Source organism: Podarcis filfolensis (assembly GCF_964270895.1).
Source record: "Podarcis filfolensis genome assembly, chromosome: 5".
NCBI lineage: Eukaryota > Metazoa > Chordata > Lepidosauria > Squamata > Lacertidae > Podarcis > Podarcis filfolensis.
In genome coordinates this window covers 29,478,638-29,506,402 of record NC_139608.1, presented here as the reverse complement: position 1 = coordinate 29,506,402, position 27,765 = coordinate 29,478,638, and the positions used below count along the sequence as shown (strand labels likewise).

General features: G+C 44.5%; 3 protein-coding genes across 23 annotated transcripts in view; 1 reads left to right on the top strand and 2 right to left on the bottom strand.

The window, feature by feature from the left end:
- The window catches only part of LOC310762549 (uncharacterized protein), a 537,990-nt gene that overhangs the window by 165,584 nt on the left and 344,641 nt on the right, over positions 1-27,765 (top strand). The window lies entirely within an intron of this gene.
- CCDC195 (coiled-coil domain containing 195) lies at positions 19-10,566 on the bottom strand. Its single transcript, XM_083613972.1, has 5 exons — positions 10,381-10,566; positions 9,452-9,580; positions 6,257-6,562; positions 3,473-3,734; positions 19-387 (listed from the first exon to the last, which is right to left on the bottom strand). The coding sequence occupies exons 3-5, from the start codon at positions 6,519-6,521 to the stop codon at positions 255-257; spliced, it is 660 nt and encodes a 219-aa protein (XP_083470098.1). The 5' UTR covers positions 6,522-6,562; positions 9,452-9,580; positions 10,381-10,566; the 3' UTR covers positions 19-254.
- Positions 22,556-27,765, bottom strand: part of DOCK10 (dedicator of cytokinesis 10) — a 181,373-nt gene continuing 176,163 nt past the window's right edge. For 14 of the 21 annotated variants that reach the window (XM_083613642.1, XM_083613643.1, XM_083613628.1 and 11 more), the window contains 5 exons: positions 27,234-27,424; positions 26,203-26,303; positions 25,790-25,928; positions 24,529-24,604; positions 22,556-23,172 (listed from right to left, as the gene is read on the bottom strand). In XM_083613642.1, coding sequence (XP_083469768.1) covers positions 23,105-23,172; positions 24,529-24,604; positions 25,790-25,928; positions 26,203-26,303; positions 27,234-27,424 — 575 coding nt within the window. In that variant the 3' untranslated portion in view covers positions 22,556-23,104. The remainder of the gene's footprint in view (positions 23,173-24,528; positions 24,605-25,789; positions 25,929-26,202; positions 26,304-27,233; positions 27,425-27,765) is intronic. The other 7 variants (XR_014548062.1, XM_083613645.1, XM_083613640.1 and 4 more) reach the window with 1 other exon arrangement.

Genomic DNA, 27,765 nt, shown 5'->3' with positions numbered 1-27,765 from the left:
TAAAATACAGCAGAGAGGCATTTGTTATCAGTGGGTTTCTTTCAGCCCTCCTCACACAGGCTTTTGACAGTCTCTGTCACAGGTTTTTCCCCCCCTTTGCAAAACAATCTGCCAATGACCTGCAGTGCTGGCCCGGGTGATTCTCTGAGGGCATTCTGCCAAACAGCTTTGCAGAAATGTAATCTGATGCAGGGCTCTCGCTTCAGGCGAGTTTATCTCTGAAGTCAACGGTGGCCCTTTAAATATTCACCGGCTCACATGTCCTTTTCAATAATGGTGCTTAACTGTTTTGTGTTCTGATTTTGCGAGCATGTGAAAGAGCCTTGATTTTCTGAATAACGTGACATGTCCATGGGTAACAGGAAACTGACAGCCTTTACTTTACCCCTAGGGAAAAAAGAAACATGTGCAAGATATTTGGAACAAAATGTTATGTGATATGTTTTACCTTCTGGATCACAAATGTATCAATACAACATAATTCATCATTGCAAACGTATCCTGAATTAGTTCAGAGCTGACGAACCATTAGCTCTCCAGATGTTGGACCCCGACTTCCATCTGCCCAAGCCAGCATGGCCAATGGTCAGGATTGATGGTAGCCATAGTCAATAATATCTATGGGCCACAGGTTGCCAACTTTGTCCTAGATTGTATACCAGGGATCAGCAAACTTTTCCAGTAGGGGGCCGGTCCACTGTCTCTCAGACTTTGTGGGGGGCTGGACTATATTTTGGGGGGAAAATGATGCAAGAGCACCATGAGCCCCAGTGGCTGCTTACCTGTGTCTTGCGAGCAGCAGGAGCTGGCGGCGGCAGCAGTGGAGGGATGATGAGTGCTGTGCGAAAGGGCTCCTGAGAGGGGCTGCTTAAAATGGTGGCCGCTCGAGCGCTGCTGCTGCTGGCACCAACAAACCCAGCCCCCTTCCTCCTCTAGGCAGGGCAGGGAGAAGCCAGAAGGAGGAAGGGAGGAGGCACCGCCGCCACCACCGCCACCATGTGAGGGAGGGAGAGAGAAATAACACACGTGCTAGTGATCCATGCAGCAATTCCCGGACCGTCTGTGGGCCAGATCTAGAAGGCAATTGGGCCTGATCCAGCCCGTGGACCTAAGTTTGCAGACCCATGTTGTATACCTTTTGGGGAATTTTTTTTTCTTTTGGAAAGCATGATAATCCACCCCAGACTATAATGTTAAAAAAATAATTATTTGAATTCCTTTCTGCTCCCCCATGGTGTAGACTGCACTTCCTACTCATCTAGAGGAATCCTCCAGCATTCCTTTTATAAGAATAACTACTCAACGTGGAAGACTCATGGAATAACCACTTCAAAGCCACAGTGCACTATAACAAGACGAGCCATGTAGAGCCTTGCAGATGTTGCTGGACTACAACTTCCATTATCCCTAACAATGGACGGGATGATTGGGTGGTGTGTTTGGATACACTATCTGGAGGGCATCATGCACTTGTATACACTTGCAAAGGGTTTACATCTGCAAATATGGCTCCGCATTATTAGCAAATGTTTCTGAAGCAAATACTGGGCATTGCTTGACAGTTAACATGCATGTGCATCTTCATGGTCCTGGTGAAGCTATCCTCTTATGAATAGGGCAAAAATGTTTCTTGAGGCTCCTGCTCCTCATATGGAAACTAATTATAGTCAAGACATCCAAAACTCTTCTAAATAGATATGCACGCCCCAAAGACACCAGTGGGATAACTGGAATGCTGCTCACAGGGGACTGTGATTCTACAAGTGAGATTGTAATCTGATGCATGTTAAGTCAGAAGCAAGTCCTACTACAGCCAATGAGGTGAACGTTGTAGGTATTGTGTTTAGGACTGCAGCCTGAGTCACACAGAGCACTTCACGTAAGCTTCCCCTTGATTGCCATGATAGTGAAACTTGGCATTGCAAAGCTGACATGCTTTTCACAAGGGATATGGACTCTGTAGCCATCTAGATACTGTTGGAACACAACATTCATCATCCCTGATGACTGGAGCTGATAGAAGTTGCAGTCCAACAACATCAGGAGGGCCACAGGTTCTCCATCCCTGTTTACAACTTGCAATATTGCACCGGATATGCTTTGACCTTTTTTTTGTAAACAAATTTGGGTGAACAGCAGAATATAAATCTCTTAATAAAATAATTCGTAAATACCGTATTTTTCGCACGATTGGACGCACCGGACCATAGGACGCACTTAGTTTTCAGGGGGGGAAATCGAGGAAAAAATATGATTCCCCCCCTGCAGCTCTTGGAGCAGTGGACAGGCTGCACGCAGCCTGTGCGCTACTCCAAGACCTTCTCCCTGCTTTTGCGGGAGGTGGCGGAATTCCCCCACCTCCCGCAAAAGCCCACAGGAGCCCCGCGTGACTCCTGCGGGCTTTTCGACCAGGAGGGAGAAGGGACTGAAACCGCCGGTCAGTCCCTTCTCCCTCCTTGGGGAAAAGCCCCCAAGAGCTGCGCGCTCTTTAAAGGCTGCACGGCTCTTGCAGGCTTTTCTGCGAGGTGGGGGAATTCCCCCACCTCCTAGAAAAGCCAGCAAAGCCGTGCAGCCCCTTTAAAGAGCGCACAGCTTTTGCCTGCTTTTGCGGGAGGTGGGGGAATTCCCCCATCTCCCCCAAAAGCCCACAGGAGGGTTGGAGAGTAGCGGGAAGGCGTCGCACGCCTTCCCGCTGCCCCCCAATCTCTGGGGCTGGCGATGGGGGAAGCGCTGCTTTCCCCACCGCCAGCCTCAAACCCGGGTTGGAGAGTAGCGGGAAGGCATCGCTCGCCTTCCCGCTGCCCCCCAATCTCTGGGGCTGGCGATGGGGGAAGTGCTGCTTTCCCCACCGCCAGCCTCGAAGCCGGGTTGGAGAGTAGCGGGAAGGCGTCGCGCGCCTTCCTGCTGCCCCCCATCCTCTGGGGCTGGCGATGGGGGAAGCGCTGCTTTCCCCACCGCCAGCCTCGAAGCCGGGTTGGAGAGTAGCGGGAAGGCGTTGCGCGCCTTCCTGCTGCCCCCCATCCTCTGGGGCGGGCGATGGGGGAAGCGCTGCTTTCCCCACCGCCAGCCTCAAAGAGCAGACTCTCCTGGCTTCAGCGGAAGCAACGCGAAGCCTCCGGAGCGCAGGCTTCGGAGGCTTTGCCTTGCTATCGCTGAAGCCAGGGAGCCTGCATTCGCTCCATAGGACGCACACACATTTCCCCTTCATTTTTGGAGGGGAAAAAGTGCGTCCTATAGAGCGAAAAATACGGTAGATGTCTAATGGAAGGATATGGTCATGAAATTTATCAAGCTCATTCTTCAATTAAATATGCTCAAGTCCAGTCCCATAGCTGTAGGAAGCAATACCAATGCTTGCCAACTTCTGACATTATAAAATGATTGGAGCCATCAGGTAACCAGACTTTTGCATTCTTCAATAACCTGACAAGGGATTTCTTGAAGCTTCAATCATCATTTCAGTCGGGCCTACCTGCATTTGTAAACATGGTCTTGGAAAGACCTCCTTTTGTTGGATGTACTGCTGGAGAGGCAATCGGATGGAATTTTTGCAACTCCTTTTTCTTCTTTGTTGGTTAGTTGCGTATCTGTGGGAAAGGTCGGCTGCTTGATTATCTCCTTCACATCTAGGGCTCCCTTGAATGGATTCCTCTTGTCAGATTTGTGGTGTTTGTTGCCAGGGAGCGAAGGCACAGATGAGGAGATGGAATAACGTCTCACCGTCATAATGCTACCTGTGCAAAGATTGTAATCCATGTAGTTTGGTCTTTTTAAATAAAATAAAATAAAATAAAATAAAATAAAATAAAAAACCTTTCTCATTAATAGCCCGGAGTGACAATCTTAACCTAACAGATCAGCTGGAATCTGACTGAGGTGGTGGGGAAATTGACCATGCATCCTAATGGATCAACCTCCACTGTTAGATAGCACTGACCAGCTTCTCACCTGAGAAGGTATTCCTCTGAAGAAGAAGAGTTTGGATTTGATATCCCGCTTTATCACTACCCAAAGAGTCTCAAAGCGGCTAACAATCTCCTTTCCCTTCCTCCCCCACAACAAACACTCTGTGAGGTGAGTGAGGCTGAGAGACTTCAGAGAAGTGTGACTAGCCCAAGGTCACCCAGCAGTTGCATGTGGAGGAGCAGGGAATCGAACCCGGTTCACCAGATTACGAGTCCACTGCTCTTAACCACTACACCACACTGGCTCTGACATGAAAGCACAGGCTGGCTGATAACCTCCAACCCGAGGAGTGCCACCCTTGAAAAGTGCAGATTAACTTGCTGGAAACCTTTCAAAGGCTGGATCGTGGGCTTGACAATATTTACCAGTGGGTCAGACCTAGCCTGTGAGACATAGGCCCCCTCACTTCCTGTTGTACAGCATCTACAAAAAACAGAGAGATCTGAATTGTACTGGAACCAAGGGAACAAGGGGGGGTCCTTACATGTGAGAGCAGCCAGTCCTGGAGCCAAATTGATTGCAAATGCAAAAGACCAATTAAACTGCAAACTGGAGACTTCCTTGAGATATTATTATCATTATTTATTAAATTTCTATACCGCCCTTCATCTGAGGATCACAGGGCGGTGAATAATATAAAAACACAAAAATACATACCATAGTAACAAACAAACAAAAAATGCCCCCCCCCCCCCGTATTATTGCTATGTGCAACTTGTGCCGAACTGTCGGCTAATTCTTGGCTATTTCCAAAGACCTTTTTGATATGCTGCAAAATGCTACTTAACTAGGGGTGCCATGTTATCCAGCTGGCCAGATGTTAGGCATACCACCCAATGCCCATTTACACCATTAGCTGGACTGGATTTCTAGTTCTCTCTTTTTTTAAAGAGACAGAAAGCAAAATGTGCTGGCGCCATTCTCCCCAGTGGTTTTGTGGGAAATGAGCCTGATCCCCCCTTGCACTGTTCTTAGCATTCCTATGAGAATTTACTCAGAAGTGAGATCTGTGTTTTTAATGAGGCTTACCAAGGCTGGCTTGGCCTTGAGGTGAGGTGGTCGCCTCAGGTGGAAGTTCTGGGCCCAAGGAGCCTGCTGCTTGCCCCCACCTCCTCCTACATGGCTGTGCCCCTGCCTTCTCCTCCACAGACTCATCTGTGGAGCAACAGGACGGTTATATGGTACACCTGCATCGCTGTCATGGTGGTGACCTGCAGCATGGTGTACCCATGGCTGTTGGCGGCAGTGGTAGGTTCATTTTTTATTTACCTCAAGTGGCAAAACGTCCAGCCTGAAGCTTACTTTCAGGAAAGTGTGGCCAAATTCCATCTTTAGACATCTTAGTTTTCATTTAGGCTTTGCAAGGTTCGAATGCAAGCCTTCTTCATGTAACATGAAAGGAAAGCCCAACACTTTAAACAATCTATGGCCTTTTAAATGTGGGGGGACTGCTATTATGATATTTTTCTGTGGTTGTTTTTTATTGTCTTTTATAATCATGCTATGTAAATTATGTTCTTAATGTCATACACCGCCCTGGGATCTTTGGATAAAGAGCAGTATATAAATTGAATATTATTATTATTTTGAAAAACAGCGACAATGACAACAACACTCCACTTCCCTGCTGTTAAGGTAAGAGGCTGCATGAGGTAAACAAAAAGCAGTGACGGGTGGTGCTTAGCCATTTCCCAACTCACAACTTGATTTACATAATTAACAAACCATTTGTATGTCAATTAGACTGCCTCAATTTGGGAGACTGTAATATCAGAACTCTAATTTCAACCTTTAGTTCATGCCTCGTTACAACAGCTACTTTTGAAATGTGGGTGTTTTTTGGGGGGTTGCTATTGGGTTGTCATTTTTATTTTTATTAGGTATTTTGTGCATTTATATATTGATTTCATTCTGTGAACTGCCCTGAGACCCCCGGGTTTAGGGCGGTATGTAAATTCAATAAATAAAAATGAAAATAACAAAAGTAATAATAATTACTGCTGTCCTAATTTCCGAGTGTAACAGGATGAGTTTCTGAGGCCTACCCAGAGCAGCTTGCGACTATCAGTGGAATACTTTAGCTTATCTCAGGGTTAGCCAACATGGTGCCCTCCAGACTACAACTCCCCTCATCCCTGACCATTGCCCATGCCAGCTGGGGCTGATGGGAACTGAATCCAATGACATTTGGAGGGCACCATGTTGGCTATCCTCCCTCTTCCTCTAGCCCAGGAAGGGTCACTAAACAAAAGGTTTAGTCATAACTTGCCCCATCAGGAATCATGGGTACCTTTTTGCTCCTGTAGTGTCAGAGCAGAGCCTGCCGAGACGTTCCTGCGCAGAGTCACCGGCGAAGCAGTGGCCTCTTCGACTGAGTCTGCGAGGCTCCAGCCCTTGTCCTTTTTGTCTTCGGCCCCTTCTCCATCCTCTCGCTTTGCTGCCTTCTGCCTGCTGCATGTCAGCTGCCCCCGGAGGGCTCTGTTCTCTCTCTCTAGCTTGATGATTTCCGAGCGCATTTCGTGGATGACCTGCATGAGCCGCTTGTTCCCGTCCATTTCCCACCTCCTTGCCAGACAGCCAACCTGGGCACCGCTTGCTTTAAAAAGAAACCATGAATCCAAGGTGAGGGGCTCATGTGGCACATAAACACACCCGAACAATGGCACTCCCTCCTCCGGGCTCAGCATTGTGCTGTCTTTCACCACCCAAAGAGCCTTGGATAAACTGTCAAGGCTTGAAGAGCCCCTCCATGATTTATTCATTCCGGGTTTCATTTTTCCAAACTGAGTTTTCCTTTGGTGGCAGCTATTTCAGTGCAAAGACATTGGCCCTGTGAAAGTGGCAATGTGTGGGGGTGTAGGCACGATAATTCAAACACAGCATTTGTCGTGTGTGTGTGTGTCCTTCTGCATTTGTCCCACCTGTCAAGTTCAGGCATCTCATGCTGGAAGGCTGCATTCTGCCTTCAGCAATCCTATCCTGTCCAGGGCTGCTGAATGCACCAGACTCAGAATTATTCTGAGCTGAAGCCAAGTTCACCCAGCATGCACCTCTCTCACCTCCGCCAACATGCATTGTTCCCTTCTCAGCTTCTTGAGAAGTTCCATTTTCAGAAATGACTTTGAGGGGGAGCGGGGGGGGGGGGAAACAACGCCTTTCCACAGTTCCCCGCGGTTCCCATTAAACAAAAATGCATTTCTGGCTGCCAACTAAGAATATATTTCCACCCGGCTACAGCTCAGCTTTGTTTGTGGCATTTGCTTGAACAAAGTGTGCACAGCAATATTCTGGGACGGTAAGGAGAGACACATCAAGCATGAATGTTGCATTAGAAACGAAAGGCAATATCGCGGGCTGCTCCTGTTACCTACTCCCTGCGAGTATTTCTGCACAGCAAAATGCCCTCCCGTAGCACTGAGAATTTTCCTTCTGTGATTTGGCATTAATATTAAAACTCAGTGTATTCTCTGATCAGCACAGAAATTATTTAAAACCTGGATGCTTTGAAGTCCCTCCACCCCACTTTATCACCTTGGAAGAGAGCGATTTCGATTCATTATGCAAAGTGGCTAATCATAGTAAAGACTGTGTGCATGTGCCATGATTGGCTCAGCCCTTTACAGATGTTCGGTAAATACAATGAGACTCACTTTGCAGTCGATGTGCACTACCCATGTCAGGGGCAGTCAATGTGATGCTCTCCAAATACTCTTGGACTCCCATCAGCCCCAGCAAGCATGGCCAATGGTGAGGTATGATGGGAGTTGTAGTCTAATAACATCTGGAGAGCACCAGGCTGGCTACCCCTGGCCTATATTAATCCATCAGAACTGATGGAATATTTTTAGTTGCTAATGTCAGCTGACAGTCTCTCTCTCTCTCTCTCTCTCTCTCTCTGTGTGTGTGTTGTATAAAATAAAACAAAATCAAATGAGTGAACATGTGACAGGAAGGGAGCATATAGGTTCAGACAATGAAACGTCTGTATGTAGCCAGGTACACATTTTAACATATACATGCATAGACTTTCTTCAGACGTAAAGACTGGGGTGAAGCCTGCTTCTCTCTGCCCTGTGTGACAACAAGGGATGGGCAGACATGTCAGTTTCACTTTCTCCCAGTTTCTCATTTTTTCAGTAATAAGTTCAATTCTCCAAATTTCTGCACAAGTTTGCATTTTAAAAAAGCCCCTATGAAAATTCACCATCATCTTTCTACAATATGCGATTTTGCCTAATATACAGATTTTTTTTGCAAACAACTTTCCCCAGATAGGATGCATTTTAATACTTATTTTCACTAAATATGTTTTTATACATGTTCCTTACCCTAGCAACTGCATTTCTGTACACATTACTTGGCTGGAGAACTGCACTGCAAAATTTGGAGAAGCGCAAATTTTGAAAGATGACCATTTTTCAGGCTGCATCTTGTTTTGGAAAGAGAGAAAAAGGTAAATTCGCCTGGTCATGTTCTAACAGTTTCCCTCTGGGTTGAAGCCGCTTCTTCCAAAGCAACATCTGCAACATCTTTCCCGCATCTCTGAGATAAAGAAACTTAATTTGCCCCAAAGGGAAATTAAAAAAAAAAAAGAATCAGAGGCCACAAGCAATTTGTTATTAACCTCCCTTTGCATGAACTTGCACGAGGCCCATTTTTGACCCAGTGGTGCTCGCAATTTTACTAAGAGGCTTTGGTCAATCATCTCATTGGTATCAAAGTTTGCAGAGTGAAAAGCAATGGCATGTGAGAGATTCAAACAGAATTCTGTCTTCAAGTTTCTTATTCCTATATTCCCCAGCAAGGGATCATGTGTAGGCTAAGTGATACCAAAAGCACCCAATTATAGTATCATTTCTGACCTCTTGGTTCACTCTGTCAACAATCAGCTTCCACTAGAGGAGTCTGAATGCGTATGACCTTTTGATCTTGTATAGGCAATATCTGCTGTAGTCATTTGTTTCTGGAAGCAATTTCATGCATCTTTTTCCAAAGACACCCAAGGCAAGAAAATATGGAACATTCAAGGCCATAATTGTTTAATAAATGAATAAAATAGAAAACGAACAAACCAGATAGATACCAGCAAAATGAAGGAACCTTTTTAACCTTTGCCTTCAAAGAATACATGAAAGGGGAAGGTTGTCTCTGTCCCCAGGATCCCCATCCATTAGTTCCATGCCAGAAGGGCAGTTTGGCTGAATGTTGGTAGACTCATCTACACAATCAGGAACTTTGCAGACTGGAGCTCCCTTTTCTAGAGAGGATTATTCACATGTTCACCTGAACTCATGAGGAATCCTTCTTTGGCCCTCCCACCCAATGCACGAAGGTGTGAAGCTGCAGCCCGTGGAGATGGGGATGGTCCAGTTAGTGTGCATGACCATGCTCCCTCCAATATATCAGTGGTGGAGAACTTCAGATCCATTGCTCTCCAGAGCTCCCAGTTTGGCCCTTGAAACTGTTTGGGTACAGCCACACCTACCTGCCCTACACCTAATCTCATATATGGTGTCAGGAATGGAGCAGGTAAAGATGTGGCTGTGATGACAGGTGATGGAAGGTGACAGGTGGTCATTGCGATGTTAGGTGAGTCACAGTGGTCAAGCAAGACCTGCAGGGTGAGAAGAGAGGAAGAGATCAGAATCCTACCCATTGGCTCGATCCAGCTCCCTGTCTCTGCTCTGTGTGTTTCTGTGCAGAAGGCCTGAATCGTGGCAAGGTTAACACACAATAATATTAATCAGAAAGCACCTAATTACATTTCTGGTGCAGCTGAAAAACAACAACACACAGTTGCCTAAAACTAAGCAGTGAGATGGACCAGTGAACCTCCCTAGGGAGGCTATAGCATAATAGCTGCAACACTTCAGAGGAAGCCATGTCCAGCTCCCAGGACATCCTAATGGGACCTTTCAGAAACAAGGCAGATGGAGAAAACATGCCCAAACGCGGCATGTGTCCCACTCTATTTGGCAAACATTATGACCCATAAGTGAAGGAGGATGCCTCAGGAATTTAGAGTGTTCCTCATAAAAGCTTGCTTTCAGTAGACGGTGACAGCTACTCTGCTACTGGAATTGCTAAGCAGCTGTTTACAGCCATTTGTTATGCTGAGCTGCTTCTGCTGTTCCAAAATTTAGACAGGTCAATTCTTTGTTGTTTCAACAAAAGCCAAATGGTTTTGCAAATAATCACTGTGAGCCTGGAATGCGCTTACAGATATGCAAAGATTTCCCCCCCATAAATGATGGATCTACATATGCAGACACCAAAGTCATTCGCCTGGGATAAATTCAACCAAGAAGGTTTTAGGAAGAATGCAAATTTATCTAATAAACTAATGATTTAGTCACTGAAATGTTAACTCCCTGCTTTTCAGATATCATTGATCAAATACAGTGAAAGCCTTACCTTTTACACAAATGTCCTAATGCAGTTCAGAGGCATATAAAGATGGACATCCTTGGAGGTTTTTAAGCAGAGGTTGGATGGCCATCTGTCATGGATGCTTTAGCTGAGATCCCTGCAATACAGGGGGTTGAACTTGATCACCCTCAAGCACAGACATAGCCAAGGGGAGACAGGGGGCAGCTGTTTCCCCTAGATCAAGTAAAACAATAGAAATACTTAACTAATTGACCAATCACATCAGTTTTCCCCTCCAACAAAAATCCTGGCTGCATCCATGCCCTTGGGGGTCCCTTCCAACTCTATGATTCTATTATTCATGTTCTAGATGAATGAGGAGCCATTTGACTGAACAGGTGCTGCATATACAGTTACACCTCCAATCCAATAGGTGGTGTTGCACACAGGAAAGTCTTGTCAGAAATTCAGCACTAGAACTTCCCAAGTAGAGTAGTGAATAAGGTTTCCAGGATTGGGCTGGGCAGAGGACTAATTGCCTGTTATTAATAAACACCAGATATATGCATGTACTGCCTGAATATTGCTGTGTGCACTGTGTGAGACCCACAGTACACTAATCATAGGGAGACGTCCTCGCTCTGGGTGGCTGCTACTGAATTTGTAAGTCTCTTCTCCTAGAGACTCAACCAAAGCCAGAGCCTTTATGGCTTCCTGCACAAGACATTTTATCTGGTTGCTGTTAGTCAAGGATGGAAAAGGCAAGGCAGAAGAAACAACCCTTGAGATCAAAGGATTATGCAGCCAAGTCATGCCACAGTGGAGCTTGGGTATGAAAACGTGGCTCAGGTAGATCAGTTGCTTGATTTTGACACATTAACCCAATTGGACCAACATTAATGTCTCTTACATAAGGGATGTGGCTTGGGTTTACAACATGTACACCCAAGCACCATGTGAAGGGTGTCTTCTGTGCAACAAGAAAGCCGTAGGAACGTGGCATGTATGATTTGGCCACTATGCAAGATCCTTACCCTTCTGATGAAAGACAGAAGGATCATACAAGTTAACTGATCAATACTTCTACTTTTACATCTGCCACGCTTACTTATGTGTTCCCCACCCCAGGCTGGTCCCAGCCCATATAATGCAAGTTTGCTGCTGCAAGATGACAATAGATGTGATGTAATTTGATGCTATGGATAGGACAATAAGGTGTCAGTATGAAGTTTGAAAAGTGTTCTGAGAAAGGTGTTTTCTGGGCCTCTGTACTATCCTGATGGGCATATATGCAGGATTACCAGGGCTTATCCAACCTAACTTGCAACAATCTGTGGCTGCACATACCTGACTCATCTGAGGTCCTCCAAACCTGCCTGATTTGACTCAGTCGTTGGCCAAATCTGGTGCATAGCCCTATTAGATTGGGCAGCCTTTCCCACTGAAGAGTGTCATCTTAAAATAGGACACGTTACCACACTGTTTACCTTCCTGCCGCAGCGGTACCTATTTATCTACTTGCACTGGCGTGCTTTCAAACTGCTAGGTTGGCAGGAGATGGGACAGAGCAACGGGAGATCACCCCATCACATGGATTTGAACTGCCAACTTTCTGATCAGCAACCCTGAGATGTTCAGTGGTTTAGACCATGGTGCCACCCGCATCCCTGGAACCTGCAGAAATTTGAACCCCGCACCTGAAATTAGATTTAAAAGAAGCATTCAGTTCTGGCCGAGAGTTGTGGTATGTGTGATTGTGGTGCCCAGTTTGGAAATTCAGCCAAAAAGGTTGATGACTCCTCTTATAATGAACATTATGACAAAGAATGTTATTACTTATACTATACAGCTACAGCTGTTTATTTCTCATGTGATTGGGCACTTGCCTTTGGGCACGAATTTGAAGATGGACATTCTGAACAGTCCAAGCATTCATCTGTACACTCCTTGCAAGAACATCTGCACCACCACTGGGTGGGTGGTGGGAGGTTTTGCTAAGAGCACAAAAGAGATGCTGTCTGATCCGGCCCTTGTTTTGCTTTTCCTATTAATGCAACAAAGGGCTCTTGCCATCCTTTTTACTGCTCATGTGTCCTTTATGTGGAATTTCTCATAATTGGGTATGGAAAAAGTATGTCACATTCAATGTGAGGGTGATTTAATGCTCTCCCTTCCTTCTCAATATTAACCAAATATGCCTGTTGCAATCAACCAAGGGTCATCTAATAAAACTTCCCCTGTGAATATCGAGACATAATTACTCTGCAAGGAATGATTCCTATTAAGCATTAAATGAGTCTTCAATTTGAAATGGAAACCTTTGCCTGTGGTTTGGTGTCGCTGAAGATGTGATTAAACATAAAATATGCATAACTCTTAACTCCTTTAGGGGTGTTGGGATGACACCAACTAATGCATAAATAATACCTCAATAGATTCGTCCAATTTTACCCAACGGCAGAAAACCTTCATTTGTGAAAAGCGTGTGCTATTAAAGTTCACAAAAGTTTTGAATGCTAGTGGTACCAGGTTGTGACCAGGTGGCAACACAAGGAATTTGCCTTATGCTAAGTCAGAACATTGGTTCATCTAGTTTGATATTTGTTGACACTGACTGGCAGCAACTGTACAGAACCTGTACAGAACCCCAGCCTTTCCTGCAGACACCAGGGATTGAACCTTCTTTGTGCAAAACAGATGTGCTACCCCCAAACTAGGGCCATTCCCCTTAGTTGATGATGAAAGCAATAATAATAATAATAATTTATGATTTATACCCTGCCCATCCAGTTGGGTTTCCCCAGCCACTCTGGGCAGCTCCCAACAGATTAAAAACAGAATAAAACATCAAATATTAAAAACTTCCCTAAACAGGGCTGCCTTCAGATGTCTTCTAAACATCAGATAGTTGTTTATTTCATTGACATGTGATGGGAGGGTGTTCCACAGGGTGGGTGCCACCTCTGAGAAGGCCCTCTGCCTGGTTTCCTGTAACCTCACCTTGCAGTGAGGTAACTGCCAAAAGGCCCTCGGCACTGAATGATGGGGGTGGAGACGCTCCTGCAGGTATAATGGGCCGAGGCCATTTAGGGCTTTAAAGATCAGCACCAACACTTTTAATTGTGCTCAGAAACGTACTGGGAGCCAATGTAGGTCTTTCAGGACTGGTGTTATATGGTCTTGTCGGCCACTCCCAGTCACCAGTCTAGCTGCTGCATTCTGGATTAGTTGTAGTTTCCAGGTCACCTTCAAAGGTAGCCCCACATAGAGCACATTGCAGTTATCCAAGCAGGAGATAACTAGAGCATGCACCACTCTGGCGAGACAGTCCATGGGCACTCAACCAGCGTAGCAGATGGAGCTGGTAGACAGCTGCCCTGGACACAGAATTGACCTCTGCCTCCATGGGCAGCTGTGAGTCCAAAATGACTCCCAGGCTGTGCACCTGGTCTTTCAGGGGCACAGTTACCCCATTCAGGACCAGGGAGTCCCCCACACCTGCCTGCCCCCTGTCCCCCAAAAACTCTACTTCTGTCTTGTTAGGATTCAACCTCAATCTGTTAGCAGACATCCGTCCTCCAACTGCCTCCAACTGCTAATCATTCCCCCCTCCATCCCCATTTTGTTAGATAAGCCTGTAAGGCCAAATAATACCTACCTATAATCCCAAGGAGCTTTCATACTGCACTTCACCAGTGATCAATAGCTTAGCATCTGCAGTTACAGATAGGTAGCCGTGTTGGTCTGCCATAGTCAAAACAAAAAAAATTTTTTTCTTTCCAGTAGCACCTTAAAGACCAACTAAGTTAGTTCTTGGTATGAGCTTTCGTGTGCATGCACACTTCGTCAGATACACTGAAACAGAAGTTGCCAGATCCTTCTATATAGTGAGAAGGTGGGGAGGGGTATTACTCAGAAGGGTGGTGGGAATGGGTGGTTGGCAGATAGCTGAGATGAGCCTGTTGACGGCTCTTAACGACTGCAATAGGTCTTACAGGAAAAAGCAAGGGGTGAGAAGGTGAAAAATGGCTTTGTCATGTATAATGAGATAAGAATCCAATGTCTTTGTTCAGACCAGGTCTCTCCATGGTTTTAAGTTTGGTAATGAGTTGCAATTCAGCAGCTTCTCTTTCCAGTCTATTTCTGAAATTCCTTTGTAGTAATACAGCTACTTTGAGATCTTGTATAGAATGTCCTGGGAGATTGAAGTGTTCTCCTACTGGTTTCTCTGTCTTGTGATTCTTGATGTCCGATTTATGTCCGTTGGCAGCTATCTGCCAACCACCCATTCCCACCACCCTTCTGAGTAATACCCCTCCCCACCTTCTCACTATATAGAAGGATCTGGCAACTTCTGTTTCAGTGTATCTGACGAAGTGTGCATGCACACGAAAGCTCATACCAAGAACTAACTTAGTTGGTCTTTAAGGTGCTACTGGAAAGAAAAAATTTTTTTTTGTTTTAGCATCTGCAGTCAAGGTCTGCCCTACAATGTCTGGAAAATGAAAGATTCTTGATTGGAAGACGTGTTTCCGGCTATTCCTCCAAGTCTGAATCCTGTCCAGTTTGCCCAACGGTAGGACTGGAGGGTTGCAAGTCCTGATAAAAAGTTATCATCAGTGCTTTGTGATGCTTCCTCTCTCCCACCCACCTTGGTTATAATGTCCAAGGTCCACTCTAGGTCTTAGATTAGATTAGAAAGTCACAAAGCACTCCACAGTTCAGTGGCAGGGTATATGCTTGGAATGCAGAAGATTACAACCCTGGCAGCTCCTGTGGAAAGGATCAGAGTGCAGGGGGTTCGAATAGTCCCCTGCTGGGAATGTGGAGAGATGCAGCAGGGCTGAAAAGACAACACCAGACTAGATGGCCAGAGGAAAAATAACCTCCCTAAATTCCTGGGCACTGCTCAGCTTTGTGATACGTGACAGGAAATCTGAAAACTCTCTAGTCTGGGATTCTAAGCACGAAACCTTGACGTGTGCTTACTGTCTCTAATGGTCCTGCTAGACAGGGATCAAAGAAAACTGACTCACATTTCTGAGTGGTGTATTGGGAAACTGCAAAAGGAGGGCCAAGAAGCTAAACGTCACTTTGTTCTTAGGTTTTTTTTTTACTCCGTGACCAAGAACTCTTGAGAGTATCTATTTTATGCTCTGCTGTTCTCATGTCACAGATCTGAAGAAGGAACTGAGAAATTCAGCCAGTTTTCTGCCCGTTTCCATTTCACAAGTAATGGCAACCTATTAGGCAGGCAGCCCAAGTGAGGGAAGTGGAAAAGTATTTCAAAACAATCCCAAAGTGAAAACCTTGTCTAAATGTTAATTTTGTCATATTTTAGAGAGGATGGAAGGTCAGAGGCAGCTCATTAATATCTTGCAGTAATTAATGCCTTGCTGCGATGGTTGAAACTATCCAATTATTTGAAATCTGGTGAGGAATTTGGAGGGGATCTCTATTTTAAGTTCCTCACACATTCCGTCCCACCCCCCTGACACAGAGATTAATTGCCTGGTGAGAAAAGCAATGTAGAAACTAGCCCTAATATGAGGTGGAGAACCTCAGAACCAGGGGTGAGTGTGGCCCTCCAAAACCATCTGTCTGGTCCTCAGGACTCTCCTCAGGTCCATGTTTCACCAACCCTACCTCATGTCATTCTTGAGTAATTTTGCCTGTCTAGAATGTTTCTCCTGGATGGAATTTAAGCTCCTTGATGGAGCACAAGAGGGAGGTGTGTGTGTGTGTGTGTGTGTGTGTGTGTGTGTGTGTGTGTAGAAACTAGCCTACTGTATTGTACTTTTGCTGCTCCACCCACCCTGGGCTCTGGCCCTGCCCACCACTGGCATGTGGCCTCTGGTAATTTGTCCAGAAGGAAATGTGGCCCTCAGCCTGAAAGGCAGGGGTGAGGAAACGTTATCAACCGAGGGCCATGTTATCTTCTCCGCCAGCTTCTGGGATCACATGCCAGTGGTGGGTGGAGCCAGTAGCAAAGGTGGGTGGAGCGACAAATGTTAACGTCCCTCTCCCTATCCATCTTAGGTGAGCAAGAAGCATTATCAGAGTCCAAAGATGCATTCTAGCAAGGTGAAAATACTCAAAAGGTGCAAAGCAGGGTTGGAGAGGGTGTGTGTGTTCTAGGAAAAGTCTCGAGGGCCAGACAGAGAGAGGACTGGAGGGCTGCCTTTGGCCCCTGTGCCTGAAGATAGGCCAACAGCATCATCCATCTCTCTGATGATTAGAGAGAGTGGTTTGACTAAAACCTCTTAGTGAGTTTTTTTATGGTGGGGGTGAGGTTCAAAATGATAAGCCCCTGATTCATAGCTCAGTAGTTGGCCACTACACCACAGAGTCTACAGGTTGATATGTTGATGGATGGAGGTAAAACCCAGGCTTAAGCAACTGGGACATGGGGACAACCCATCAGGATAAGGTGAAGATTACCATATTTTTGCTCTATGATACTCACTTTTCCCCTCCTAAAAAGTAAGGGGAAATGTCTGTGCGTCTTATTGAGCAAATTCAGGCTGCGCAGCTATCCCAGAAGCCAGAACAGCAAGAGGGATTGCTGCTTTCACTGCACAGTGATCCCTCTTGTTGTTCTGGGTTCTGAGATTCAAAATATTTTTTTCTTGTTTCCCTCCTCCAAAAACTAGGTGCGTCTTATGGTCTGGTGTGTCTTATAGAGCGAAAAATACGGTAGTTGCCTTTCCATCTACAGCGGAATTTGATGCTCCTCTACTTAGAAGCAAGCAATTTGAGTTCAATGGGTACGTGTGCATAGGATTGCAGCCTGAGTGCAGGACTAGGTCTGTCCAAGCAGAGCAGTGGCCTCCAAGATTGGGACCCACTTTGCCCCCCAGCCCATCCAATCATTAGCCACCTAAGGTGGCTGTTGCCAAGGGGCAAGAAGGTCACAGCTGTGTGTCAATGCACTATGGCAGGTGTTGGGACCCTGTGGCCTTCCAGATGTTGTCAGACTTCAACTCCCATCAGCTCCAAAACCCTGTGCTAGAACATTAGGCTTTGCATCTAAGGAGACCTAGGTGTAAATAATCAACAAAGCTTACTAGGTGTCCTTGGGTCAGCTGCATAATTGGATCCAGGAAGAAGGATGTGTGCTTCCTTGAGTTCTTTGGAGATAATAAATACAATAAACCATTATCATTCCTCTTTAGGAGAGGAATTAAGCACACAAGAGATTGCCCCAAGTCAACCAGTAAATTTTAGACCTTTCAGAGGCCTTCTATTTAATTCTACCGGTGTGTGTATATTAATGCTGGGGAGTGTATTCAGCACGGCTGCAGAAAAGAGAAATACTCTGTGGTACCCTGTGCATTTTTTCTGCGGGTACGCATATCCCTGAACATTTTGTGAATCCAAGTTTGGTCTCAGTGAGGGGCAGTATTTCAATATGAGTAGGAAAATGAGAGTACCCCTAAATATTTTTTTAAAAGAAAAAAAGCGCTGGTGATACCAGAATCTACATTTATAAATAGAAATGCGCTTGGATGCAATGACATCTTAATTCAGATTTCAGGTGGCTGTACAGTAGCATTAATCAAGGCTCAGAGTGACAGAACATCTCAACAGTTTAAGAATATTGCAGTTACTAACACATACTGCCAGGCATAAAAACTGAACATAATGAAAGAAATTTCAAGGGTAATTGCTTTTATGGATAGAGTAGCTTGTGGCTTGACCACAACTGTAATTACATTTGTATCTTCTTCCTGATAATGATGAAAAGCAGCACAGCAAATTGGAAGAGGTGTCTATTTTCTAAATGCGGTTTTAGAACTGAAACCATCTCTCATGTTTCTAGGATGGTAAGGGCAGCCTCAAAGTGTCAAACAGGCACTTCTCCAGGAATTGCCAGCTTGAACTACAAATATACCTTAAAACATATGAGCTACACATTAGCATCTGGAGGTGTGACTGCCTGCTTATCTGGCAGAGGTAGGGAAAATCAATACATGAAGTTATATTCTTTCTGGGCCACAGCTGGTGGCTTTAAGCGTTTGCACAGCAAGCATTTAAAAACTGATTTCCATTAGCCAGGCATCCTTATTGGAAAATATGCATCTAAATTGCATGTTTATTCAGAAGCAAGTCCTTCTGAGTTCAGTAGAGTTTACTACCAAGTAAGTTTGCACGTCATTGCAACTTTGCAGTGCAATCCTATATAAATATACAATGAAGCAGCAATAAAACTAGCACATTGGCATGGTATCAAATTGGATGGGGGTGTGCATGTTGAGCAGGGGCATCTCACCCATAGAGGTTAGTGGTGTGGGGCGCCAAGTTCTAGAGGGTGCCAGGGAAGAGGCGGAGGCTGGACGCGGCGCCTCCCAGCATCAACTCGCCGCCCATGTCCGCCATGCCGCACCGAAGCAGCACTGTGCCTGGAGCCTCCGTCTGCCATGGCCACCACGGCATGAAGCGGCCAGCTGAGCCAGGAAGTGCTGCCTCCAGCCTCCTCCGCCTCTTCCCCACCAGAGGAGCTGCCCTGTAGCCACTGCCCACCTCCTCCAGCCCTGCCGGCAGCGCCGTCCTCCCTAAAAAAACTCTGGGAAATGGGGGGCGGAGGCGGCAACGCCGGAGACAGCTTTGCACCATGGCGAAGGATATGCTTAAGACGGCCCTGATGTTGAGATTCCTGCATTGCAGGGGGTTGGAATAATGAGCCTTGGGATCCCTTCCAACTCTTCAATTCTATCAGCCTATGATTCTATGAAATATTCAGACCAGAGTGACCAGGCTATCTCACTTCAGCATCTGAGGCACACAAGCAACCAAGATCACTCCAGGAAGACTAAAACCATTTGCAAAATTAAGCATGTAACCACTGGTTATATTCTGAAAGACCAGTACTTATACATTGTACATTCAGATCTTACAGAACCGTTATGTTAGTCTAAGACTGCTCTAGCAGTCCTGCTGTTGCTTGGAAACTTTGTCACGGCTGTGCTGGTGTTTTTGATTCAAATGAGCTGAAAAGTCTCCCAGAGGATGTCTACACCGTGCTTAAGTCACGAGTGGCATTTTAAATGGCTGTACCATATCTGGGACCAGGAGGGATACAGCAGTGCTAGAGCTAGTGCCAACCCTCGTTTCAAAACATAACTAGTGACATTGGGCTCAAGGGTCCTGATGATAGCAGGAAAAGTGATGTGCTCAGGTAACAGAATATAGGGCCAATAAATTGTTCCAATTAGGTCCCCCTTGCCTCTATCCAGAGAATGGAAAAACACTACCAGCTCCTCCTGATCACTGTTACCAACCTTCAGAAAGAAGCACTTTTAACAACATACAGAGGCATTTTCTTGTTATATTTTCCTCAGCAATGCAGGAATTGCAACTCCTAAAAGATCACCGTGTAACTAAAAAGTTACTTTCAGACACTGCGTTTTCGTTAACAACCCTGTGATTTTAGTGGTTTTTAATTTTCCCAGTGCTGAATATGAAAGGCAGAGCTGTCTTCACCAGCATGAAGATTAGATCCACATTCCTTCCATTTGGTTATGTGGCTGAAGCTGATAATGAGACACAGGCTGATTTTCATTACAAGCGAGCACTTCACTCAACAGTGTGTATTATAGAGGTGACAGACGGAACAATTATCTACACACAAGCTAATGCTAGCACTATATAAATGAGAAAAGGGAACTGGAGCAGTATAGTGTATTATGAGTAAGCAACCCCCCCCCCATATTACAAGTTATCTTCCATGAATGTGAGTAAAATACACAAATGAGTGCAAAAGTTGATAATAGAGGGGGTAAAGGATAATATTTAAGAACGATGAAATTTTACCCTTTCCCTCTATTATCAAAACTGCCTTGATTTATATATTTGCAGACTGTCCGAGTCAGCAAAATTGCTGTGTTCCAATGAGAAAAGTAACAAGTGGCAACTCACAAAGTGATGGGACTGCTTCTCTGGTTTGAGCAGGATGGAGGATCACCGTTCACTCCATTTCTTTTTTTTTTTTTTTTAAATAATTTTTATTAACTGGCCAATCACATCAAATTAAATCACATCACATAAATTCCAAATTACAAAGCCAAATTTTTAAATTTTGTTGGGGGAACCCATACTTCAAGATCCAAAGGGGGATTCTAATCATCTTCTTATTACTGCGTTAGTGTCCAAATCAGTCCCAATCAGTCCAGACAAAGCTCATAATTCTATCCAGTCTTATCTTGGTGTTTCCACATCATATCTTGTTCATATAATTTCTCTTTTTCTTTTACGATCTCTTCTGTTAGTCTCCTTAAGCCGATAAGCAAATATAATAATCCTGTGTGAATTTCCCGTTCTTCCAATTTAAGTCCAGATGGTTTCCATATATCTCCTTCGTAGATAACATCACTCTTTCCATCATAAATCAGGCATTTTTCGCTCTTAAGTCCCACAGAGAAGTTAATCCACGATATGTAAACAGCTCTATTTCTCTCTTTCTCCTCCCAGACCCAAGAGCTCCAACAATGCCTCCCAAGATGGCGACGGCATTTTTAACTGCGTCATTCCAAAACTCTTAACTTTCCAGCTTCGTCTTGAAACATTGCTTTGGTTCGAAAGTTTATCTCCACACAGCCTTAAATCACAGCTTAAGTCCTTAAAGTTCTAACTCATTAGGGGAGGGGATTCTTGTTAATCACATAAAGAGAATAGGAAAGTTTTTATTTCCCCCTCCCCCCTCAGTCATTTGCAATACCGTATCTTGACGTATCTTCTCATATTTTGTTCTTGCCTTGTTATCAGAGATCTCTTCTGTCAGCAGTCTTTACTCCCCCTTTTTCCTTGAAGTATGTGCAATTTATCTCGTCCAAATTGTTTCTTTTGAAGATTCTTGCAAACTAGAGGCGCGGATCAGGGACGGCGTCCAGGAGTGCCGGAGTCCCACAGGAGGGCTTTGTGCCTAGTGCCCCCACCCCCACAAATTCGGGGGTGGTATAGGGCACAGCAGGCAAGGGCCGTCCCCCCCATAATCCTGGGGGGGTTAAGGAGGCTAATTACCCCCATCATAGCCTCCAAATTACCTCGTGTGGGTCGGAGAGATGTTTTTGTCAGCCATCTTCCGATGCGCCACCTAGTGGCCCCCCCGTTCACTCCATTTCTTCAGTCCCGCCCCCATGTCTTTCACTCACTCAACACATCTTGTTTGATCTCCATTACGTACTGCTCTCTACAGTCATACACACCTTCACTTATTCTTCCCTCTGTGTACACATATCACCCAACTTTTTCACATACTAAGCTACACATCCCATTCTTTACCTTCACAAATGCACCTACCAATCCATCAACACACACACACACACACACACACACACACACACACACACACAGCTCATACCCCAGTTGCACACAAATACCCAACACAACCAGGAAGGGTACCACAAGCCCTTTTAAATCACAGCAAATTCATCCAACTTTGAAAGATAATCACCTTTCTAAATCAACTTCATCTCAGCAAGGGCTAGGAAGGTGTCAGCAACATTCAAAGGACTATGCCACAAGGGAACCTCATTTGCATCTCAACAATCCCAGCTCCTCACCTTTAAAGACAGGCAAAGTCTTCAAGTACAGTTTGGACAACTTCCTCACAAGGATGTTCCAGCTCTGAAATTCCTGCATTGAGCAGAAGGCTGGGCAGGAAGATCTACAACAGAGATGTTGTTGGACTCCAACACTCTCAAGGAGTGTAAAATCACATTTAACCCTCAAGCAAACCACCCTGGGCTTCTTGGAGGAGGGGCCAGATAAAAATGTGATAGATCAGAGATAGATCAACCCCAGCCAGCAAGGAAATCCAGTAACATCTGGAGAGTGTTTGGTTCCCCACTCCTTTGACAGGCAGAATTGTGTGTGAATGTACCTTAAGTTTATAACGCCAGAGTGGGAGGTGATCAATGCCTCCTGAGCCCAGCTGAGCCTGTAATCTGCTGGATGAGCTGGAGATCTGCTGCACCTTAAACAGCTCATCCCAATGGATCTTACCATAGGATTGCCCCTCAATGAAGAACTTTTTATGCAGGGGAGAAAGGAGAATACAGCAGGCAGGGAAAGGTGAATGAAATTGAGTGCATGGAATCCTGAACAAAGCACTGCACACTGAAACACTTCTGTTGCAGGACCCAACTTGAATGGTGCATTCCCAATGGACATTGCAACATGCCGACAAATTCCCATATCACAAAGAAATAATTATCAGTAATTTTCTACACATAGACAAATATTTTAATATAATTGTATCTGAAACGTTATCCACATTTTAGTAATTATTAACTAAAAACTTTGTAAAAATGACATATTTTACACATCTTCTATTTACAATCGCAATATTCTTAAAGGTTATAAAACATCCACTTTTGACTTTTAAAATATATGTATACTAGGACTTGTATTAGATTATATTATCATTTACAGCAAGCGTAAGGCTTGTTGAGAAACTGAACTTTCAATGGAAATATCACGTTCAGTCTGTTTAATAAAGGCTGAACCATAATAAAGAAAACCATAGGAAATGTGCAAATATCAGAAAAGGCAAGAACATTAAAAATATCAAACTTACAATTAAAAAACCAAAACACTGAAAATGTTCAATAAATTAAAACAATGCACCGCGTTTCATTTTCGTGGGATCCATCATGATTTTGCTTATTCAGAATAATCCCAGTTTTCTAGCAATCCGTCGAAAGTCAATTTCAGTCATCAAATGTCAGCACTGGAGGCAATCAGCGGCCCAGGTGGGCCTGTGATTGTTCTACTGATTGCATGGGAATAAGTTGGTTCCACTCCTTGCTGCTTTGCCGAATCCTCCTTGTACGTGATCTTTTAAAGAACAAGTTTTTTAAAAAGACTTATGAGATGCAGAAAAACTGGCAGAAATCAATACAATTGCACTATATTAAACACAGTTGTTCCAAAATATAACTTTCCAAGGATCGTACTGGATGGCAGTTACTGCCATATGAAAAGGAAGGCAAGCATGGGGCCTTTTGCCACCTTGCTCATTCCTCCCCCAGCCCCCTTCTGGAATCCTGTAAGGTGGAATGCTCCCTGAATAGAAAGCGGAAAGCAAAACACACTAACACCCCCCCCCGCCAAAAAAACCCCTGCCCTGATTCCAACTTTTGCTTCTGTCTTTGTAACATCACCATGCTGCTTCTGCTATAGAGAGAGGTTCAAGGTTCTTATATTAATTTACAAAGCCCTGAACAACTTAGGTCCAGGGTATCTTCAGGCGATGTCTGAACACTTCCTTATATTCCCAGCTCCATCACTGAGATGGAGCCTTGTTGGTCATTTCCCAAATTGGTGATGCTCATTTGACAACAAGAAGAAACCGGTCCAGCATTGTGGAATACTCTGCCAATAGAGATTCAGCAGGTGCCCTTTGTACTACCCTTTAAACGCCTACTGGAAACTTCTCTATTCTGCCAGGCCTATGCGGGCAATTAAGAAGATAACTTTCCACATTGGTTCATTGATGTCTGGGTTTTTTAATATTTTTATATGTTTTTTGTTGCAGGTTTAATGTATCATTGCTGTAAATAACTTGGGCATTTTTCTTTTTGTGATGTAACAGTATAATAACAACAACAATAACAACAACAATTAAAAAAAAACATGATTGCTATGGCACTTCTATGTCTCAAAACATGTATATGAATCTGGTTTGCTGTGATTATAGATCACATTTACCAAGTTAGGTAAAAATAATAGTGTTTGTGGGGCACAAATGTTCGAAAGAAATATTAATGCAAGTGAGAAGTGTGTGTATTAAAAAATAAACATAGGAAATGGGCCTCAGTTATAAGTCCGCAAAGGCCTAAACAAGAGTACACTGTATCCTATCCTTACATTTCTCTCTGATCCCATATTATGTCCTAAGCTCTTTAAAGGAAATGGTGACTCATGCCCATTCCCAGTGCTATTTTTCTAGATAAAGAGGTGCCGGAACTCACCACAAACTTTCCCCTTATTCTCTTATGTCAATGGCATCCATGTGAGAGGTGTCAGAGCTGAGCACTGGCTGAAAAAAGCCTTGCCCATTCCTACGCTACAAGAATCGAAACAGAGATGATGTCCTAAGTAGACAGTAAAAGTTGGGCTACACAGAAGACTAGCCAAGTGAGGATGTATGACAGTAAAGGAGCATGTAGACATAAAGAAAACCAAACATACCACTTTTGGCTATAGTATTGAGGGAAATGTTAGACAGTGAGGCAGAGAAGTTGTATAAGCAGTGACCATGACAGAGCTGTCAGAAAAAAGAGAGAGAGAGAGAGAAATGTTGATGAAGATGCCACTGCCATGGAAGGCACAAACAATGTGACAATGATCAACGCAATGAGCAACCCCCAAAGCCCAGGCGAGAAAATGCAGTTAAGGGCTATTTGTGGTCGAGACACACACATTATACTTGGATGCGGTAAAATTACAACAGGAGAGTTGACCTTTTCAGTTTTCATGGTTAATATATGTGCTGAGGTGGTGAAAGCTGAGATCTACCAAGCAAGCTTAAAGGGGTAACCCTATACCCAGGCATCTCCCATGGCTGTCTGCTCACTCGGGTGCTCTAGGAGGGCAGGACTCTTGGGGTATGCAAGTGGGAGAGGTGCCACTGCCAGGGTGTAGGAGGCAGTTGGCTCAGGCCTCCTCAGATGCAACCCAGTGGGGCTGGCATAATGGGCAGAACAGCAGGAAGGTGATGGGTGATATCACTGAGGATGCTGTACCTGAATGGGGGTGGGCTTCCCTCCTTTTACAGTGCAGATTTGAACCTGGAGCCTCCTGTGAGACCTGAGATGTGCCAGCAGGCTAGGGTTCTTCCTGCAGGCTGTACTGACAGGTGGGACAGAGACAGGGATGTGTTGCTAGGGCACAAGGAAAAGTCTAATGGACAACATGGTGGGCTGCATTTCTTTTGCTGATCAGTGTTGATCTTACTTGAATCCTAGTGAGATGTGAGGAAAAGGCAGGGTGTGTGTGTCTGGAGCCTGAAGGTTAAGATCACAAGAAGAGCCTGCTGGACCAGGCCCATGGCTCATCTAGTCCAGCGTCCTGTTCTCACAGTGGCCAACCAGATGCCTGTGCGGAAGCTCTCAAGGAGGACCTGAGCACCAGAGCCCTCTCTCCTCCTGTGGTTTCCAGCAATATTCAGAAGTATTACTTCTGACCGTAGAGGCAGAGCATGCTAGGCTTTGTAGGATGAGGAGTGGAGATGGGGGTGTCTGCAGCCAGGAATTGCTCTCCAAGTGAAGGAAGTTTGGGAGTTGGAAGACCTGTCCCTTCCTTTCCAGCTGGACTTCCAACCCCCATTCCCCAGGTTCTTCTCCAAGCCACACACAGGCTGCCTCCTGTAACATCTCTAATGCCGTGGGAATAAGAGAAATAAAATAGGTCCAAGCCATCAGCCACAAGGAGATAAAACAGAATCGCCAACCTGTTCGTTCATAACTTCAGAGAGCTCACTGAGCATATCCTTGTAATGAGATTTCATTTCTTCCTGGTATTCCAGCTGGTCCTCCTTAATCAGCCGCTCATTAACTTCCAGAGCTTGTCCGCATGCATCTGCAAACTGCCTGCATAGCACAGGAAATGCCACATTTTTAATATCTAGGCAATGCAAAACAGTCTTCTTCTCTCATTACGGATTTAAACAGTGATGGAGACAGACACAACTGAACTTCAAGGGATTTCTCTCTCTGCGTATGAACTGAAGAATGCGGTTCTGTGTTTGCCGCTTGGTGCTTTGTCAGGATTTGTTTAACGTTAAGTCAAATAGCTTTAGTTTCATTTGCTGAACATTTCTTAAAGGAGTGATTGCCTTGCTGTCTCTGGAATGGAAAAGCTTACCTGAAGATTTCCTTCAAAAGTTTAACTTGGTTGTCTGGGTACTTCTTTGCATTTGTTTCCTCAAGGAAAGCTCGCGCATAAGCCATTGGTCCTGCATTTACCTGAAAGATAAAACATGCTGCTTTTTAACAAGGAAGGGCAAAGCTGGAGAAAGTCCTATGCTATCTTATCTTGTGCAGATGTGCCATTTCTTTTCATTTATTCAACAGGATTTCTGTTCTGCTTAATTGTCCACACCTTTAAGCTGGGGACGGACGGACGGATGGACTTGGCTCTCAGGCCTCCCCATGTGCCCTGCTAGGCTGTTTCAGGGAAGACATGCCTGTCCACTTTACACCTGACTTCATACATGACATCAGGTGTGGAGAGGGATGCCAAAGGAACAGTCATGAGCTTAAAAGTTTTTCTAAATCCTGTTCTGTTACCTAGAATGAATCCAAATTCCACCTGAGGTGGCAGAAACTGTCAGCCCCAGGTTGAAAACAGTTTGCTTAAACAGCAATGCAATGCAAGGTCTAGGATAGGAATCCTGGTAGGAACTTGCATAACTTCCTATAGGTCTCAAGCTTCTTTCTTTCTCTTTCTCTTTTTCCTTTCTTTCTTTCTATTATTTTTTCCTCTTCTTTGTTTATTTCAAATTTTACTGTAATATGGAAAATTTTTAATAAAACCTTTTACATAAAAAGGGATGCCCTGTGTTTGTCCATTTCCAGCTGCTACAGTACAAAACATTTTATTATATATATATATTTTTAAAATAGGTAACAATTTATCTACTTGCTTGTAACCTATAGGGGACATTGTGGTTTTAGCCTTATAATATTTTCATGCATACTGCAGTCTTCAAGAGGTGAGAGATTTTTGGGTTGTCGGCACATACTTCAGGTTTAGATTGTGGTAGCTTTTAATTATGAGCAATGAAGTCTATAACAGAATAACGACAAAAAAGTGGAGATTTTGTTCCTTTTGATGATGCGTAATCTGAAATGTTGAAATCCTTAAGCCTCAGTGAAGGACCAAGCCATATTTACCTTAACACTGACACTTCCTTGTAGTTTCAATTGTAGCCTAATCATATCTACTTCCTCCATTGTGCAAAGCTGATTGAGTTCCAAAATCTTCTTAGACATCTCATCAATGGCTACTTCAATGGGGTTCAGCTCTGTGCTTGTTTGGCTTATGACCTGTATTCTTTTCTTCACATAAGGGAATAAATGGCTGGCTGCGTGCAAACACAAGAGGGCACGTTTAAGGAAAATTCCCCTTCTCCTGCAGTCAAGGCATTAATCTCACATATTCACAATTAAAATGCAGCCATCATTCATGCAGTGCTTATGTAATAAATCCATTTACTGGACTTTCAGTATTTTTTAAAAATGTTCTGAATACTGATGAACACAATACACAAACTGCATCACTACATACCAGAGTTTATTCTCAGAGTAAAAGAACGACATCGTTCCTAATCTAGAACTTTATTTTTAATTTATTCTCCAGTAAATTAGGAGATGGGAAAATAATAAGATTAATAAATTTATTATACCCCTCCCATCTGACTGGGTT